At 41.6% G+C, this 17,066-nt stretch overlaps 3 protein-coding genes across 3 annotated transcripts; 2 read left to right on the plus strand and 1 right to left on the minus strand.

Moving 5' to 3' along the window:
* The first annotated feature begins 156 nt into the window (after positions 1–156).
* hagh (hydroxyacylglutathione hydrolase) lies at positions 157–5,401 on the plus strand. The gene is given in 10 exon segments (XM_047328164.1): positions 157–317; positions 726–910; positions 1,963–2,027; positions 2,210–2,327; positions 2,420–2,528; positions 2,720–2,823; positions 3,015–3,116; positions 3,231–3,310; positions 5,059–5,168; positions 5,171–5,401. Coding segments are annotated over 10 exon segments (978 nt in total). The 5' UTR covers positions 157–250; the 3' UTR covers positions 5,209–5,401.
* narfl (nuclear prelamin A recognition factor-like) lies at positions 4,591–9,666 on the minus strand. Its single transcript, XM_035615428.2, has 11 exons — positions 9,512–9,666; positions 8,696–8,791; positions 8,456–8,599; positions 8,237–8,366; positions 7,973–8,107; positions 7,740–7,858; positions 7,420–7,549; positions 7,257–7,329; positions 6,995–7,132; positions 6,681–6,838; positions 4,591–6,502 (listed from the first exon to the last, which is right to left on the minus strand). The coding sequence occupies exons 1-11, from the start codon at positions 9,575–9,577 to the stop codon at positions 6,261–6,263; spliced, it is 1,431 nt and encodes a 476-aa protein (XP_035471321.1). The 5' UTR covers positions 9,578–9,666; the 3' UTR covers positions 4,591–6,260.
* Positions 9,667–10,280: 614 nt separating this feature from the next.
* Positions 10,281–16,542, plus strand: e4f1 (E4F transcription factor 1). Its single transcript, XM_035615409.2, has 14 exons — positions 10,281–10,445; positions 10,720–10,850; positions 10,942–11,026; positions 11,984–12,165; positions 12,362–12,482; positions 12,579–12,731; positions 13,033–13,220; positions 13,333–13,569; positions 13,702–13,810; positions 13,944–14,161; positions 14,299–14,497; positions 14,619–14,782; positions 15,240–15,302; positions 15,565–16,542. The coding sequence occupies exons 1-14, from the start codon at positions 10,349–10,351 to the stop codon at positions 15,937–15,939; spliced, it is 2,322 nt and encodes a 773-aa protein (XP_035471302.2). The 5' UTR covers positions 10,281–10,348; the 3' UTR covers positions 15,940–16,542.
* Positions 16,543–17,066: the final 524 nt, after the last annotated feature.

The following is a 17,066-nucleotide window of genomic DNA, read 5'->3' on the forward strand; positions in this document are numbered from 1 at the left end:
TAAATGCGGCTAAAGATGTGACATATAAAAAACACAATGCATTGATATGAATTCGTTGTTCAAAACTTTGCAAATAACCTTTTTTTTTATAAAAGTAATAAAATGTGTTACGTAATGATTGACGATCGACTCCACCGGATTTGATTGGTTGAGCCTGGGGCGTCGGCGCAGAAGAGCGGCGAAGGCGGAACTGAGTCAAGAACCAAACTTTTCTGGTTTGTCCGAATGTGATCCGGCTGCTAACACTGTTATGTTATTCAAGTCCTTGGCACGGGGTGCCTGCACTCTGATAGGAGCTGCCACCGCTTTCAAACTAGGTACGTACGCTACATCTCCCATTAGCATGCACACATCCAGCATGTTAGTTAGCCTGTGTGTGAATGTGAAGTATTTACGTGGTCGCTAACGTGTTGTACCGTTTCGTCGTGTCTCGACAAGGATGCCGTGAGACCACCACAGCTGGCCCGTGTCAATAACCATCTTACATAACCACGCCTGTCACCGTCCTGACAGAACAGGTTTTTTTAGTTGTTTTTTTTTACTGCAGATAGCATTGAAGCTAACGTTGTTTATCGTGTGAATAAACGTTATTGTTAGGCCCGCGTGTCTCTTTAAACCACACGTCCTGCGGGGACACAGAGAGTTGAGTAGGACCGGAGTGTGTCTTCTCCGTGTGACGTCTGACGTGTGGTGTTTGTCCCCCCACGGACACTTGGCCGGTGTAGCACCTGTGGACGTCCGGGCCCAGGCGGCTGCTCTGCTCCACGGCGCGGTGAGGAAGTCGTCCGTGGTGGAACAAGCAAACATGAGGGTGGAACTCCTCCCGGCTCTCAGCGACAACTACATGTACCTGCTGATCGACGTGGACACCAGGGAGGCGGCTGTCGTTGACCCCGTGGAGCCGATAAAGGTCCGTACTCCACTTGCTCATTGTCCTCGTCGGTCCCTGTGGGACATGTGACTGTGCATCTGTCATATTTACTCAAGTACAGTGTGTCCAGTTTTTTTTTGTTTCTTGTAATTTGTCCATTTCATTATGCTCCACACCACACGCCACCTTATATTTGTTTGACAGACACAGCTACTAATTCATTTTCACATCAATATTTTACGTACAAAACGTGATGAACCTACGTGAACTTTTATGATTTGTTAGGGAAGGGCAATGTGGACTTTGAGATTGCTTTTAGCAATGGAAATTGCTCTATAAATGAAATTTATTATTATTATTATTATTATTATAACCTCTATAATAATTTGAGCCCGACCGATAGGGATTTTTGGGGCCGATATCGATATTTGGGAGTACAAGATTACCAATACCAATGAATCGGCCAATATATATATATATATATATATATATATATATATATTTTAAATCTGTCAATGATTTATAACATATTATTCGGGCTTGATATTTTAGTTTAACCATGAACTTTATCATAAATAACTATAAACTGAGAATGCAAATACAACCAAATACATAGAACTTATAACAAACATTTATTTGACATAAAATGTAAACGTAAATGCACATTTAAAGGCTCGAATCAGTTGGCTGATAATATCGGTCGGGCTCTTAAAATATCAGCCGATACCGATATGTCTGTGAAAGGATACTATCGGCCGATATATCAGTCGGGCTCTAATAATTATGTATTTTGACATCATGATATGAATATATATTGTGTTATACAAAAATAATCAAGCAGTCAAATCTATCGATAAACTGACAGTGGATCAAATCACCTGATGAAAAAAACGTTTTTTGGTTATGCATTGTGTTGGTTAATTAAGTGCATTACTGTTACACTATGACCAACGCTTTGAGGAATTATTGTAGATTTAACTTGCCTAACTCGGCCCACTGTCATATCAATATGCCGCTAAAAATAATAGTGTATTATTTGAACTCTAAAAATTTAGCTCAATTTCATTTCAATGTGTTTGGTCTTTCGACAGGTTGTGGAGGCTGTTCGAAAACATGGCGTGAAACTCACAACAATTCTGACCACTCATCACCACTGGTAGGCCACATGTTAAGCTGGGTTTTATTTGACAAATACAAAGGTTTACGCTGGCCACTGCATTCATAATCACAACCCTGCCAACTCTTGCGCTAACCTTCCAAAATGCCAATATGTTCAGAAACCTGCTTGAAACTTTTCTGCTGAACCAATACATTAATTCATCCCTTTTCTCTTCTCAGGGATCATGCCAGTGGAAATGAGAAGATGGTGAAGCTATTTCCAGGGCTGAAGGTCTACGGAGGAGATGACCGAGTGGATGCTATTACAAAGAAAGTTTCTCACTCCCACAGTTTCAAAGTAAGACCGTCAAGTCATGTATGCTATGATCCATATAGACAAGCCCATCAGATGACTGATGTTTTCCTTAACTGGTGTCGATCTTCCCTTAGCTTGGATCACTCGGCGTTAAATGCCTGTTTACACCGTGTCACACAACTGGTCACATCTGCTACTATGTGACCAAGGAAAACAGCAGCGAGCCATCAGCTGTTTTCACAGGTCTGTGTAATCCCATTAATCTTTTAGATCAGATGAAGTCAAAGCTGGGTGATATCTGAGACAGTTTACTATCTGATGAAACCCTTTAATCTATAAAGTATTTATGCAGCCGCTGTAACAAGTCCAACCCTCTGTCATGTGTCACCTTTGATGCCCTAAGGACACGTTGTTTGTTTGTTTTCTAAATGCAGGGGACACGCTGTTTGTGGCTGGCTGTGGTAAATTCTTCGAGGGTACAGCAGAGCAGATGTACAAAGCGTTGATAGGAATTCTGGGAAGCCTGCCTCCTGAAACAGTAAATAAACAGTTAACTCCATCTGTAAATGTCAGTGTAAGGGGAATTAGTGACAATCTAAATGTAACACCGAAGACATTCGTCATTCTCACAGTAAATGATTGGGGGTTCGAAAATGCAATACTTAAATATACTCGAGGTGTACGACAGAGTGACCAGCCATGGTGTATATTTTCTTGTGTATGTTTCAGCGCGTTTACTGCGGTCATGAGTACACCGTAAGCAATCTGAAATTTGCGCGTCATGTGGAACCAGACAATGAAGTCATTCAGAAGAAGCTGGAATGGGCAAAGGTATTTGAGTCAACATGTGTCCTATCTAAGCAATCATTTCCTTGATCAGATGATTAATCACTCTGGCTGATAAAGTTAACGTATTTGTGTGTCTGTGTGTGTGTATTTCTGTAGGAGAAATGCAGCAATGGAGAAGCCACTGTTCCTTCCACTTTGGCCGAGGAATTCACCTTTAACCCCTTCATGCGCGTAAAGTGTGTACAACTCGATCGTTCACTAGTTATTTTAGAAGATTGTGTTTTCCCTAGAGCTAACTACACTTTAAGTGCTGCCTGACCGTCTTCTACTGTCTTATTTTTAACTTAGAGAGAAGTCAGTTCAAGATCATGTGAAGCAGACGGAGCCGATTGAGACCATGAGAAGTCTACGGAAAGAAAAAGATGGCTTCCGCGTGCCCAAGGAGTGACGCACCGCACACTCCTTCTGTTTCTGAACAATTTCTTACAACGCTGCAAGTTGTCAATAGTGCACTAAAGAAATATATCTGCTACTCCTCTTCAAAGCCACTGGAAATAGACCTTCTACATTCACTACACAGTTTTTATTTCATCTTTTTATTATTACTGATATGGCTATAAACTTTCTGGTCATTGTTTTATTTTCATTTCATGTGGTTGGCTGATGTTGTTGTGACAGTCTTAAGGAATATATGGCCATGAATTCTTTAAATGAGAAACACTTTTGTTGGTCTCTAAATGAAAGTTTTAGAATGTATGTAGTAATATATTGTGAATGTACACAATATATTACTAAATGAAAGTTTTACAATGTATTTAGTAATATATTGTGTTTGTACAAAGTGAACCACTGTTTCATTGAGTGGTGAAATTAGAAACAAAGCAGTGAGCCACCAAAGTAAAAAAAAATCTTTGAATATGTGTGATGTTCCTGCAAATTGTATCAAAGTAGTTTCTTTGTCTGTAAAGATTCACATCCATGTTTTATTCTGACCTGGAAAGTTTCCTCCTCCAATATTTGCTTGGAAGGCGTTAGATTGGTTGTGTATAATGCATAATTCCTTATGAGTGCTTTTCATTTCTTCCTTAATTTAAAAGCATTCTATGAGTGCAGCATTCGTCTACTTGTTGTGTCAGCATTAAATGTTATATATTCTGCTCTGCATGTTAAGTACAATCTTACAAAGAGTTTTTGCATGATCTTCTTTGGAAAAAGCAATAAAACACATTTTGTTTTAAGTTAGTAGAAATAAAAACGATAGTATCAGAAGTCAAAGTACAGTGTAGTTTGTAGCAGAATGACCCCATAGACGGTGTTATATAATCATAGAGTAACATGGCAGTGACATGTGAATGTAGCTGGTTGAGATCCTGCACACACGTTTTTACTTATTCATGCTGGTCAGACCTCTGCTTAGGTTCGAAGTGGGCCTCCTCTTTAGTATTTACCCAAGGTCACTGAACTTCATGAGCCAAAAGGAATAATAACAGCACAACCTCAACCACACTACGTCCTGTAGGGCTTTTAACTGATTTATACGCTGTGGGAAAGATACATTTATACATTAATCACAATTTATATGATGTTTTGTATCAAGAATGTCCACAATGTAACTAATAGCGAGTTATCCAAATGTGGAGTAAAAAAGTATTCAACTCAAGTGCCCCAAATCTGTACCAATGTTAATTACTACTGGTTTGCATGAAAGTATTTTACATACAAATTTTAATCTTAAAAGATTTAGAATCACATCTTTTTACTAATATTCTTTATTTTTATAAATTCATCATTTGGCCTACACAATTCTCAGCAGAATCTATCTCGTCTATAATGTTTTTTTTATTTGTGAATTTGAAAACCCCTCATGGTAGAAAATTTCACACTGTGTGTGTCACAGGTATAAAGGTTTCTCATCACAAATTTGTGTCACACTATATAATTAGTATCAGTCCTTAATTTCTCTAATCCTCTTCCTTTACTGCAGGGAGGAAGGAGTGCAGAAGTTCACAGGTGAGACCGACCCCATAGAGGTGCTGAGGGTCCTGCGAAGGGAGAAGGACAAATTTAAGAAGGCCAAGGAGAGACTTCCTCCCCACGCATGCTGGGTCTGGAGTGGGGGCTTTTCAGACCCTGAGATCCAGTTTCAGAGCTTGGAACAAGGGACAGATTTTCTCAACTATCAAGGAGGAAAAGTTTGAAAGACTAAGGCAAGACACACCACTGTCGACTGTAGTGTTTGTTGCCTTTAGCCTGGATTTTTTTCAGTAAAAACTGCTGGTTGGCATGTGTAGTGTTGTAGACATTATTAAACCATTCCTGCACAGAAATCCAGAGTGAAACCTTTTCCTTCAAAATATTACAGCCTAAATTAACTTGAATATTTTCTCCCAGTTTGTTATCCACAAACTAATTTTGCTTTATGTATTTATTGCTTTCAAGGAAAATAGGCTTTATTTCTTTATCCCTAAACCCCTTGATATCTACTTTATATATTTTATGCGTTTATTTCCTGTCTGGTAACCTTGCCACTGCTTTCTCATTTAACATTTTGACTTGATATACTGTGTATATTTTCCAGTCACCTTTCTTACTTTTGCAGCTGAAAGCTAGAAAATTATTTTTACTTAAACGCACAATTAAAAATGATTTTCTTACCAGTATCTGATATGTTATGAACTCCAGCACAAGAAGAGAGAAGGTAATGGGAAGTGTACATGACTACAGTATGATGTGAATAGCTGTGTAGAAGTGTACATCATGAGTTAAGATTATTCAATAAAACATATCAGTATGAATTTATATTCTGTTGGATAGATTCTTCACATTTCAAATATTACAAAACAAAAATGGCTACAATTAAATAATGTTTATATATATTTGAATAATCATTAGGTTAAATTAACAATAATGATTATATTTTGCTTTGTATTAATTCAGCTCACATTTTCAAAGTGTAACAGGTGCCACACAAATGAGTTATTTACTATTTATGCAATTCAAAGGACCATCATTTGCGTAAGGGAACATAATCAGACCATACACATAAACCAGTCCATCATCTTTGCCCTGATTGTCCACAGTGCCAGAGAAAATTGGTCTAAAAGGTTGCTGGCATACATCAAACCTGCTTGAATTCAACTTTGGCTACATTAAACTGTTGTATTTGGACGGTTGTGCAGTCGCTCATCACCACTTCATAGTGAGTCCATTGGTCAACTTCTCCACAGCGTGGTACTGTGTGTGCAGCAGCTCTTTGGCTCTCTCCTCCCCCACACTGAGGAGCCAGGACTGATACAGCTCAGCCACACGAGTGTCGTCTTCTGGCGACAGGGGGCGCTCTGCCTTGTAGAGATCCTCAACCTCCTGGAGATGCTCCTTTTGGTTCTGACCAGGCAAAGCCTTCACCTGCCCACCACCATTTAGACAGCCTGAATGACGTTTGGAGAAACATGCTGGGTTTTAATATCCTTGCAAACTCTATTGCCTACTGTGCTTTCCAGTAACCATGGTGTCATGGTGGTACTTATCTGGTGTGGCAAATTAATGCTATACCAGAGAAAGAAGACATCATTTTTGGAAATTCTGACTTGTGCATTTCCTCCTTACCTGATGGACAGGCCATAACTTCCACAAAGTGATAATGCGACTTGCCCCTCTTGAGTTTCTGCACTAGGTTCTGGATGTTGCGGAAGCCATACGTGGAAGCAAAGCACAGCAGGACCACTCCATCCTTCTCAAGAGTCACTTCCTGGAAGTCTTTATTCCTGCAGCAGAGGATATACACCCCAATCAGCCAATGCTAATGCCTTTTCATAATGATATCATTATGAAATGGCAGTAGGACAATCATAATAATATTTCCATTTACACAAGCTTCAAGCCACTAATAGCTCTTCTTCGAGCTGTTGAGAGCGATTCACCTGAGGGTCTTGTAGGTGAGTTCCTTCACGTCCTCTCCAAACAGCTGCTTGGCAGCATAGGTGAAGACATGATGGAGGTAACCCCCTGAACCACTGCCCGCATGGCTCAGGAACTCATCCTCACAAACACTGCTGAACCTGTGCAAAGGAGAAAATGTAGTGCATGAAAATGAGTTTACACATTCATCAGAAAATTCATGCTAGGGCTTATTTTGAAAGTAGCAACAGGCTAAAAATGGGAAAATAATGCCACAGAACTCACATTGTATCCAGTTTTGCGGGTTCTAAATCATTAAGGGACATGTTTTTCTCCTCCAGCATTTTCTGAACCTCTCCTGTTTGAGGCAGAGGAAAATATTTTTTAAAAACCCTGAAATACTCCATTGTCATACACACAAACAACATTGTATGAGTAGTCACTGTACCAGAGGTGATGACACAGTCCACTTCTCTGGTCTCAGCTTCGTTAAGGTAGAAGTCTGACCTTGAGGCTTCGAGTTTCTTGTCAAAGCAGGGCATTACCGCCACATGATAGATCTGCTGTGGACTCAGGCCCTAACGACACACACAATACACATCAATGGCAACTCATTATTCTCTCTGCATATATATATCTATATATCTATATATATCTGTACATCTACATATATTAATAGTAGTCAACTGCCAGCCCTGGATTAACCCGGGGTGAACCCTTTCCATTTGCTTAGATACTAAAAACTACATTCTTGATTCCTATACAAACCTGTTGTTCTGCAAAATAGCCTTTAACTAGTGAACCCATCATCTGCTGGGGGGAGCGCGTGGTACTAATGTATGGAAGAATGAACTCCCCATGGGTCTTCTCTGCATAGCATATCCAACCTGCATAAAACGCACACATACATAGTGGTACTGTATTTGCTCAAACATTGAAAACAAAATACACGCAGAAAAGCTTGTTATCCCTTATAATATTTAGTGTTCTTATTGTTATACCTGGACAGGCAGATGTCAGCATGGGCAGGGCTTTGCTGTCCTGCTCTTTCTTCTGTAACCGCGCCACAAACTCTCTCTGACTCTCCAGCAGGCTGAAGGTCCGACTAAAGCTTGTGTCAAACACATGATGAACCCCTGCAAAAATATAACAATGATAGTAAGAAATCTTCAGGGGTGACTGTGTCTGTCTACATTAACTGATCTTATTGTCATTTTGAGTTTTACCTTGAAGTGTGGAATTTAAAAAGGAATATTTGAACTCACCAATGCCTTTGAAGAAAGAAGTAAGTCTCCTGCCTGCCTCACTACTGCTGAGGTTAAAGTGTGCGGCGAGGGAGGCTCTGGACTGCGGTGACACTGACACCACCACGACCTTCTGCTCAGTCACGTTGGCCTGATTCAAAAAATGTTCATGCTCATATTACGAAGGCTGCAAAAGCGATACACAAAAAATAAGCAACAAACGCATGTATCCAACTGTACCTCGTTGCTGTGCAGCACTTTGAAGAGCTCCTCGTGGCTCTGCTGCGTGATGAGGACGCTCTCAGCTGAGGTGATGCAGCCACTGCAGGCCAAGCAGTCGTTCAGTGTGATCTTTGCTTTCTCCAGCTTCTTCTTCCCACCGTCCTACACACACAAAGCAAATTTATCAAAGGCAAATGTTGAAACAAATATTTTAATTCTAATAGGTCACACAGGTTTTATTTAGGCCTCAACACCCACCTGGTTGATTTGGATGTAACTTCCATCATCTTCTATTTGAATTTTGGCCACAGATTTTCCTTGTTTCTTCTCTACTTTGACAGGTTTGACACATTCCTGCGACACAAAGAGAAACAGAGACACACAATGCTGGTGCTCAGTTTTATAAATGAATTTTATGAATAAGAAACGTGCAGAAACACTAAAAGACACCTGACAGAACTAAGTATGAACTAAAAAAAAGGATGAGTGCATATAGAATAAAATAAAAGCAATTTAATAGATTAGTAGACGGAGGTTTCTTCAATCTGCATGACAGGTCAGAAACGACCAAAAAGCAAATGCACCATCAGTGTCAAACGCTAAATGATATTAACTGGCTAAGCACCTGGATTGTAGTTACCAAGTCAACTTTACAATCTTGAACTTAGATACTTTTAAAGATAAAGCACAACTCGTCTATTTCTACTAAAAACGACGGTATTCATTTCCAACCACATGTTATGTATTCTTGTAACATCATCGCTAACATTAGCAGCAAGCTAACTGGTTCTTGTGTTTTGTTTAAGTGTTCAGTTACCAGCATCACCTTATCAGTAACAATAAAACCAAATGTTTAAAAAAAAAAAACTACATTCAAATAAGCTTCAGTGAGTGGGGGGGGGGGGGGGTCCTCATGATGTTACACCGACAAGAACAGCTAACAGCTAATGGACACGATGGCTATTTCTGTACGTTTTTCCGCCACTAGCAGTTTTTAAATGCGAAGTGTACTAGGGCGTTAACTATCTGAGGTAAAAGTACAATGTTACATCGTGTTAAAACAAGTGTCGCTACCTGAGACGGGGTGATAAAATCATCCAGGTCCGTCAACTGCAGAACACCGCTGAAGTGCGAAGCCATATTTGCTGCCGTAAAGCGTTTGTTGTTAACTCTTGTGTCGTGAACAGCTACACAGCCAATCCCGGATTCTCCTCATCCTCGATCATCTTGTATTTCTTCATCGTTCTGTATTTTATAAGCTCTACGTTAGGATTTTTTTTACAAGTTTATGAGCCTATTAGCTTAAATGTAGTATGTCTAGAGATGTACGTGTAAACACTAATATTTATGGTCTGCTTAATGATCTCACTCACATTCAAGAAAAATTATAACATCAGTAAAACATTCAATTTAAGGCAGGTATGACATCATCCCAGTAACGCTCTCTTTTCTTTCTTTCTTTGATTAAGAGGAGTTTGTATATTAATACACAAGATGGGAATCAGTGAAAAACTACAGCACTTTCTTATGGGTGTGTGTTTGTGTGTGTGTGTGTGTGTTTTTTAAATCTAAAAAGTATGACCAAGACATGAGTGAACTATTGAGCAACTGAATATCCATATATCTATTTGATATAATTAATAATAAATAAGGGTGATAATTTCTTTAATCCAGCAAAATCTATTTTTTAATTTTTTTTTTAATGTTTTTAAATGTAACACGCGGAAGCTGTACCGTGTCAAAGGCATAATGATTAAACACTGAAACAAAATAGCCTAAATAAAATCTGTTTATTTGATTCCGTCTCTCACGCGCAGGCGCTCTATTGTTGTTATGACTACGGGGTCGTAAATCCGCCATGTTTTCCCTCCGTGCAGCGGCGTTGCGACAGGGACGGAGAACTCGAACGACATGAATGTAGAAAATAATCATACGGCAGAAACAGAGCGGGAGCGATCGAAGAACGGCACCGAGACTATCACCATTCACACCACACTGGGAGACGAAGGTGAGTCCCCTCAAAACAACTCTGGCACGTTCATCCGCTGCAGCCGCCGGGCCTGGCTAACGCTCTTTCCACCGTGAAATGTTGCTAGCAGCTAGCCGCCGTTAGCCACATTAGCTGGTCGGCTTCGTCGCGGCGGCGGCGGCGGCGTCAGAAGTCAAATCGAAGCGTCGGTGATCACGTTCAAAGTGACCAGCGGCCAGCTGGTAGCTCACAACACCGACACTGTACCAAGTATAATGTCATGCCGAAAGGGTTCTGTCTGTGTGCCCGTCAGACGAGGATGTGCACAGATGTGGCCGCTGTCAGACCGAGTTCTCCTCGCTGGAAGCTTTCATCCAGCACAAGCTGCAGCACAGCTGCAAGCGGGAGGAGGGCAGCCGGGGGGACGACGACGACGACCAGCAGGTAAGAGCCGCGAGGCGGCGGTTCACACGACCCCCTCGGAGCACCGCGAGCAGCGGAGGTGGAACAAATGTTGACCTCTGCATTTCGCCAGGTTACCGCAGCTCACGACACCGCTCCCGCTGAGGTGAAAGCCGCCGAAGGCGAGTCGTCGGATGAACCGGGGAAGACCACGAACGGTGGGTCAACACTGCAGCTAACGGCTGAGCATCTACATGAATGTGTCATATTGGTGCGATCACCCGTTTAAACGAATGCGGTCTGTTACAACCGTCATTCTGGAAGGATGTGTTGTTCAGTTCTTGTTGAGACTGTATCTAAAGTTGCCGATCAAATGAACAATGTATTTGGTCAATGTATTCTGTGATGCCGTTAAACTGCATTGCTGTTATGTTGGGAGGTGTTCCTATTATTTTGTTCATCTGCTTAGGAGGCTAGGCTAAATAACAGAACTTCTTTGTATAATACAACACAATTTAACAGCAACACAAACAACTACAGCTTCCAAGATGATCCTCAAGTGGAATCGACTCACACAGGTTCAACAAAAGCGGAACATTGACTCCATGGGGAAGGGGGGATTTATTGCAACGCCGTGGGAGGAGTCGTAGTTTAGCTAGGTGTACCTAATAAACTGACCATATGAAAGTATATAAAGCCCTATCTCTTCTCTTTAACATTTTATGAAAAGTCATCATAAAGACATGACTGCATTTTATTGTCTGTGCAATGCTGTGACAATCAAATAATCACACAATTTAATCAAACCGGGGGAAAAAAGGAGGAACAATTCAGTTAGGCTTTTCTAGCCTAAAATGTCAGACAGTAGTGAAAAGTGGCCATTATAATTTTCTCCAACTGACAATGTAAGCAACATTGTCAGTTGCTTGTTTCATACAATCGCCTGTCCAAAACCAAAATATATTAAGTATACTACCATATCAGTATCGTATTCATACATTTCAGAAAATTTAGAAAATGTTCAGTATTTTGACTGTAACAATGGCAAAAGCAGAAGTGAAGGATAAAGAATGGCTGCAGATTATATTTGTTGATGATTAATTCAATTCAGATCGAGTCCACACTGTTAGATCTGCATGCAGATTGAACTGTTATCATGTCTGTTTTCTACACAGATGAAGGCGGCGGTCAGTTGGGTCGAGGTCGCAGGAGGAAAACCGCTTCACTTAAAGTCACTGACCAGTCCGATGGGACTGAAGAATCCATATCGGACAATGCCGACAGTGACAAGCCTCCTTACAAAGTCAACCGAGACGGACGTTACATTTGCCAACTTTGTGAAAAGACATTTAAAACTGTGAGTCACACATTTCAGTTGTGTCTGTGTCTTTATTTTAAAGATGATACATTTTCTCACATTTGTACTTGATATGAGTAACATGAGATTTTCTAATTGTTACAAATCGTTTTCATAAGTGGGTGCAGACGGGGTATTTATTACACTAAATGTTGCCAGTGTTGACTCTCACATGAACTCTACTTCCCTCCGACAGACCAACATCTTGAGAACTCACATGAAAACCCACAGTGACCAGAAGAACTTCTCATGTGACCTGTGTGGGACCTCCTTTCGTACTAAAGGCTCGCTGATCCGCCACAACCGTCGTCACACGGGTACAGATTGGAAACTTGAAACAGTTTTTGTCTGGAATTGATCTCCTCTTAAGTTCGACATATTGATTACGCTGCTTTCTTCCGGTTCTCTCTCAGACGAGCGGCCATATCGCTGTACCCTCTGTGGCCAGTCTTTCAGAGAGTCCGGAGCCCTCACCAGACACCTTAAGGCCCTCACACCATGCACAGAAAAGATCCGCTTTGTTCAGTATAAGGAGATCCTGGTCAGCAAAGATGGAATACAAAAAGGTCAGATTCATGATGCAGGAGTTGTGACCTGAAGAGGGCAGCTTGATGAACTTATTCTATTAAAGCAAACAAACTGTAGCTGTTGATGAAATACTTACAAACTGTAAAGGTTTTTTTACCCGCTAATCAGGAATAAGATAAGTGTAATCTTTACATTAGTTCTATCATATTAATGAGTCTACGTCAATTAAACGTAGATTCAGAACACCTGAGGAAGTGACAGTCCATTAAATCAAAGACTGGTGTGTGTGTGTGTGTGTGTGTGTGTGTGTGTGTGTGTGCGTGCGCGCGCGTTGTGCAGGTGTGGAAGCTGATCACACCGCAGTGACTGGCGAGCAAGAGGTGGTGGTTGTGGAGCAGCAGCCAGAGGAGCAGGAGATAGTGGAGGCGCAGACTGCTGTCGTCAGTGTGGTAGAGGCTGGTTCCCAAGAGGTCCTCCATCAGGTCCACTTCACAATGGAAGTGGATGGAACAACGCAGGAGCAACAGGTGAGTGGAGACGGGTTGCACATTTAAAGTCCTGTGTAGGCTGTTACCAATCAAAATAGACAAAAAGAATGTACAAACTGTTCTCTTTGTCTGTTGCTCTCCGTCTGTCCAGGTGGTGGTCGAGCAGTCCCAGGCGGAAGCCCTGGCCGCAGCTGCAGCCGCAGGCGACAACCTCATTTGCCAGGCGATCATCAACTCTGGCATCGCACTGGAGACGGAAGAAACGGTGGTCGAGGAGACCACACAGGAAACTGAGGAGATGGATAAAGTGGTTTCCGACTGTCCTGATGTTGATGAGAACATCGAAGAGATCCACGTTAAAGAAGAGTTTGTGGAGATGGAGACAGAGGTAGCCAACTAAGGCTTTTTTTAATTTAGTCTTTGTGGTGTTCCCAGTCATAATCCACTGTTGTAAATTATTTGCATAACATTGATTTCTTTTTTCCCTTTAGCAGCCTTTCCTCTTCTGTTTCTTTTTCAGGAAACAGAAGATGGAGGTGGTCGGACATCAAAATTGCACACGTGTCCACACTGTAATCGCTCATTCAAGGGACTGAACTACTTTCGCTTTCATGTCAAGGGCCATCTTGGTAAGTTCAAAACTGGCACTGGATACACCTAATACTTCATCTAACTTTTCATATTTAATTAACATAAAAAACAAACAAACTATAGCATCTCACTTTTTGTTGATCCAAATATTAATATGATCTCTTTTTGCAGGTTATAAGCCCTTTAAGTGCACTCTCTGCCATAAAGAGTTTCTGACTGGTTACCTACTGAAGAAACACATGGAAGTTCATGTCAGCGAGAGGAGATATAAGTGTGGTGAGTGTGGTAAGCTGTACAAAACCGTTGGGCATGTACGTGAGCACATGAGGGCCCACTCGGATGAAAGACCCTACCACTGTGGCAGATGCAGCAAAGGATACAAAACCAAGGTGATTTGATTGATACGTACCAGTGCTATTTGCAGATGTAAATGTTTGTGGCAGATTGAGTTTTCAGCTTCACTAATGTGCATTTTAAGAAACATAAAAGGAATATAATCTCTTACATGCCTCCTTTTCTCGCTCAGAATGCCTTGCAGGTTCACCAGCGGACTCACGGTGACGACAAACCCTATGTGTGTCAATTCTGCCTGAGAGGTTTCAGGGAGAAAGGTTCTCTGGTGCGACACATCCGCCATCACACCGGAGAGAAGCCTTTTAAATGCCCAAAGTGTGGACGTGGCTTTGCTGAGCACGGGACCCTCAATCGGCACATGCGCGCAAAAGGTCAGTGTGATTGACATCAAAATCAAAAATAAAACCAAAGTGAGTCAGCCCTTGGGTTGTCAGTACTTACGGCGAGTGATATTGCCGTGTTTTAAAGTGAGCTGGTTTTGATTTCCACCAGGAGGCTGCCAGAAGGACGATTCCAGTGAGTCGCAGGTCGAGGTAACGGAGGAGCAGGCGTCAGTGGACAGCCTCGCTACAGCAGCCATCATCTCGGAGGACCCTCATGCTGTCCTGGTGGAGTTCTCCTCTGTGGTGGCAGACACACAGGAGTATATCATCAAGGTGAGAGGCCTCTGCGGATTGGTGTGGTGTGGTTTCATACTGTTGGAAAAACACCTCTGACAAAACTGCAGATGGACTGCTGTCGGGGTTGTGGGTTCAAACTTTGAAGCATGTTGTACATCTGTCCACACCCCAATCAGTGTTACCACCGATCTCAGGGAATGTTTTTTTTTTTTTTTTAAATCCACAGTGAAAACAAAAACGGGAGGAGTGTTCATTTTATATCTGTGAAGATGAATGTGTTTTTTTTGGCTCAACCAATTACTAACACCAAAGCTTCTCACGCTGTATTCTTTCAAAGAGGAATAACTGACTGAAAACTGGACTGGAGTTGAGTCCTAATCTGAAACATTTTCCTAAAACATCCATAGCTGTGTTTGTTATTGTATATTTTTCAGTGTGTGGTGCAAAGTCTTGCTGCTTTTCTTATTCATTTGATCTGCTCCTCATTCTCTAGACTCAAACAGACGAGGAAGTGCAGGAAGAAGAAGTTACACTCATTCAAGATGGCCAAAATGAGGTCAGTATACACAAGCGCACGCACACACACACACACACACACACACACACACACACACACACACACACACACACACACACACACACACTCCACTATAAATGAATTGCAGAATCTTTTCATAAATTCGGGTTAACAAACACATGAAGTGTCTAACTGTTACTGTGAAGGATTAAAAATAGATTATTTATCATCGTTAGTGATATTTGTGTCATCTCATGAGTAACTGTGTTACTACTGTTTACATCGAACATCTCCCTGCCAGATGGGAAACCACATCATGAAAGTGGTGCAGCGACTCGTCAGCCAGTCTCGCGGCGCCGGCGGCACGGGCAGCCACCAGATCATTGTGCGAAACGTGGAGGTGGACGAGGAGGGCCCGTCCATCTCTGACTGCGGGGACACCATCACCATCGCCACGCCCGAGAGCCTGACGGAGCAGGTGGCCATGACGCTGGCCTCCGCCATCAGTGACGGCACGCTGCTCGCCACGACGGGCACCGTGGAGACGGCGGACGGAACAGTTACCATGGTCACCGCGGAGGAAGCAGTGGAGGAGGGGATAGAAGTGCTGCAGCAGCAGGAGGAATATGTCATCACCACTCCCGAGGAGGTGGAGATTCAGACTGTCATTGTATGATCAAGGACACGGACAATGGACTGCAACTCGACTGTACCTGTGTAGCTAATGACTGTACTTGTATGTGTGATATTCAAGTATAAAACAAAAGCCAAAGTGTTTGTAAGGTTTGTACTTATAGAACACCATGAAAATAGTTCTATCATATGTTTGATTTTTGATTGGTTTACCGAAATGAAGCCCTGCGTGCACTCTGCTAGCTAATTATTGAACTTTTACGTGCATACACCTTAAAAGAATAACTAGATGAATTGTGTGAGATTTCACTCTGAATGCCTGTGAACAATTTTATATTTCATATTCCATTACTCATACTACCTAAAATGGCATCGTTGCATTGCCTGATGTCGAAGTCGGCTACAGTCATGTTTTTAAACTTCACATCTCCCAGTTTGAAAAGTGGCTCCCTTTAAAGACTGATCCATCCCCAGCCGTGTGCGTGTTCCCTGCCTGTGTGAGGGCGTTCGGGGACGCCACGAATTCTCCATGTTACAGAGATGGTCAATCATAACGCATCTTTACGGATACGGTGGTAAACGGATGTGAAAATGTCCTCAGTTTATTCAAGCAGTGTTTGCATCAAATAAATGCTATTTTATTATACTGCTGACTTCAGGTTATCTTTGTTGATACCTTGTTTGCCTATGTGATGACTGCTATTTCAGTTTTTTTGCAGTAATTTTTCTCTTTGAAATGACGGTGAGAAGGATAAAAAAAACAATTTCTTTTTAATGTTGTGAAGCTCAACCAAATGCATGTCAAACTAGAAACCAAAAAAATGTTTCTTGCCCCATGTGAAATCAGACTTGATCTTTGATCTCCTAAACAACTGGTTTCTATCCGATTAATTCCAAATTGGTCACAATAATATTTTTAATGGGGATAATCTACTGTATTGTAATAATATCCCTATTACACAAAGATTTGTATGTGGCATGTTGATGTAAGTTTTTTCCCCCCCAAACCATTTATTCTCGTTTTGTCCTTCAACTTTAGTAGCAGCCCATTTTCTTTCTGTGTAAATATTGTTTGTGATTTTTGTCATTCATCTGTTGCTGTCTCATTTGATTTCGTCTTTGTTTTTAGAAGTGTGTGGCTGCACATTGACAGTCGTCTACCACCTCATC

Source organism: Scophthalmus maximus, chromosome 17 (genome assembly GCF_022379125.1).
Source record: "Scophthalmus maximus strain ysfricsl-2021 chromosome 17, ASM2237912v1, whole genome shotgun sequence".
Lineage (NCBI taxonomy): Eukaryota > Metazoa > Chordata > Actinopteri > Pleuronectiformes > Scophthalmidae > Scophthalmus > Scophthalmus maximus.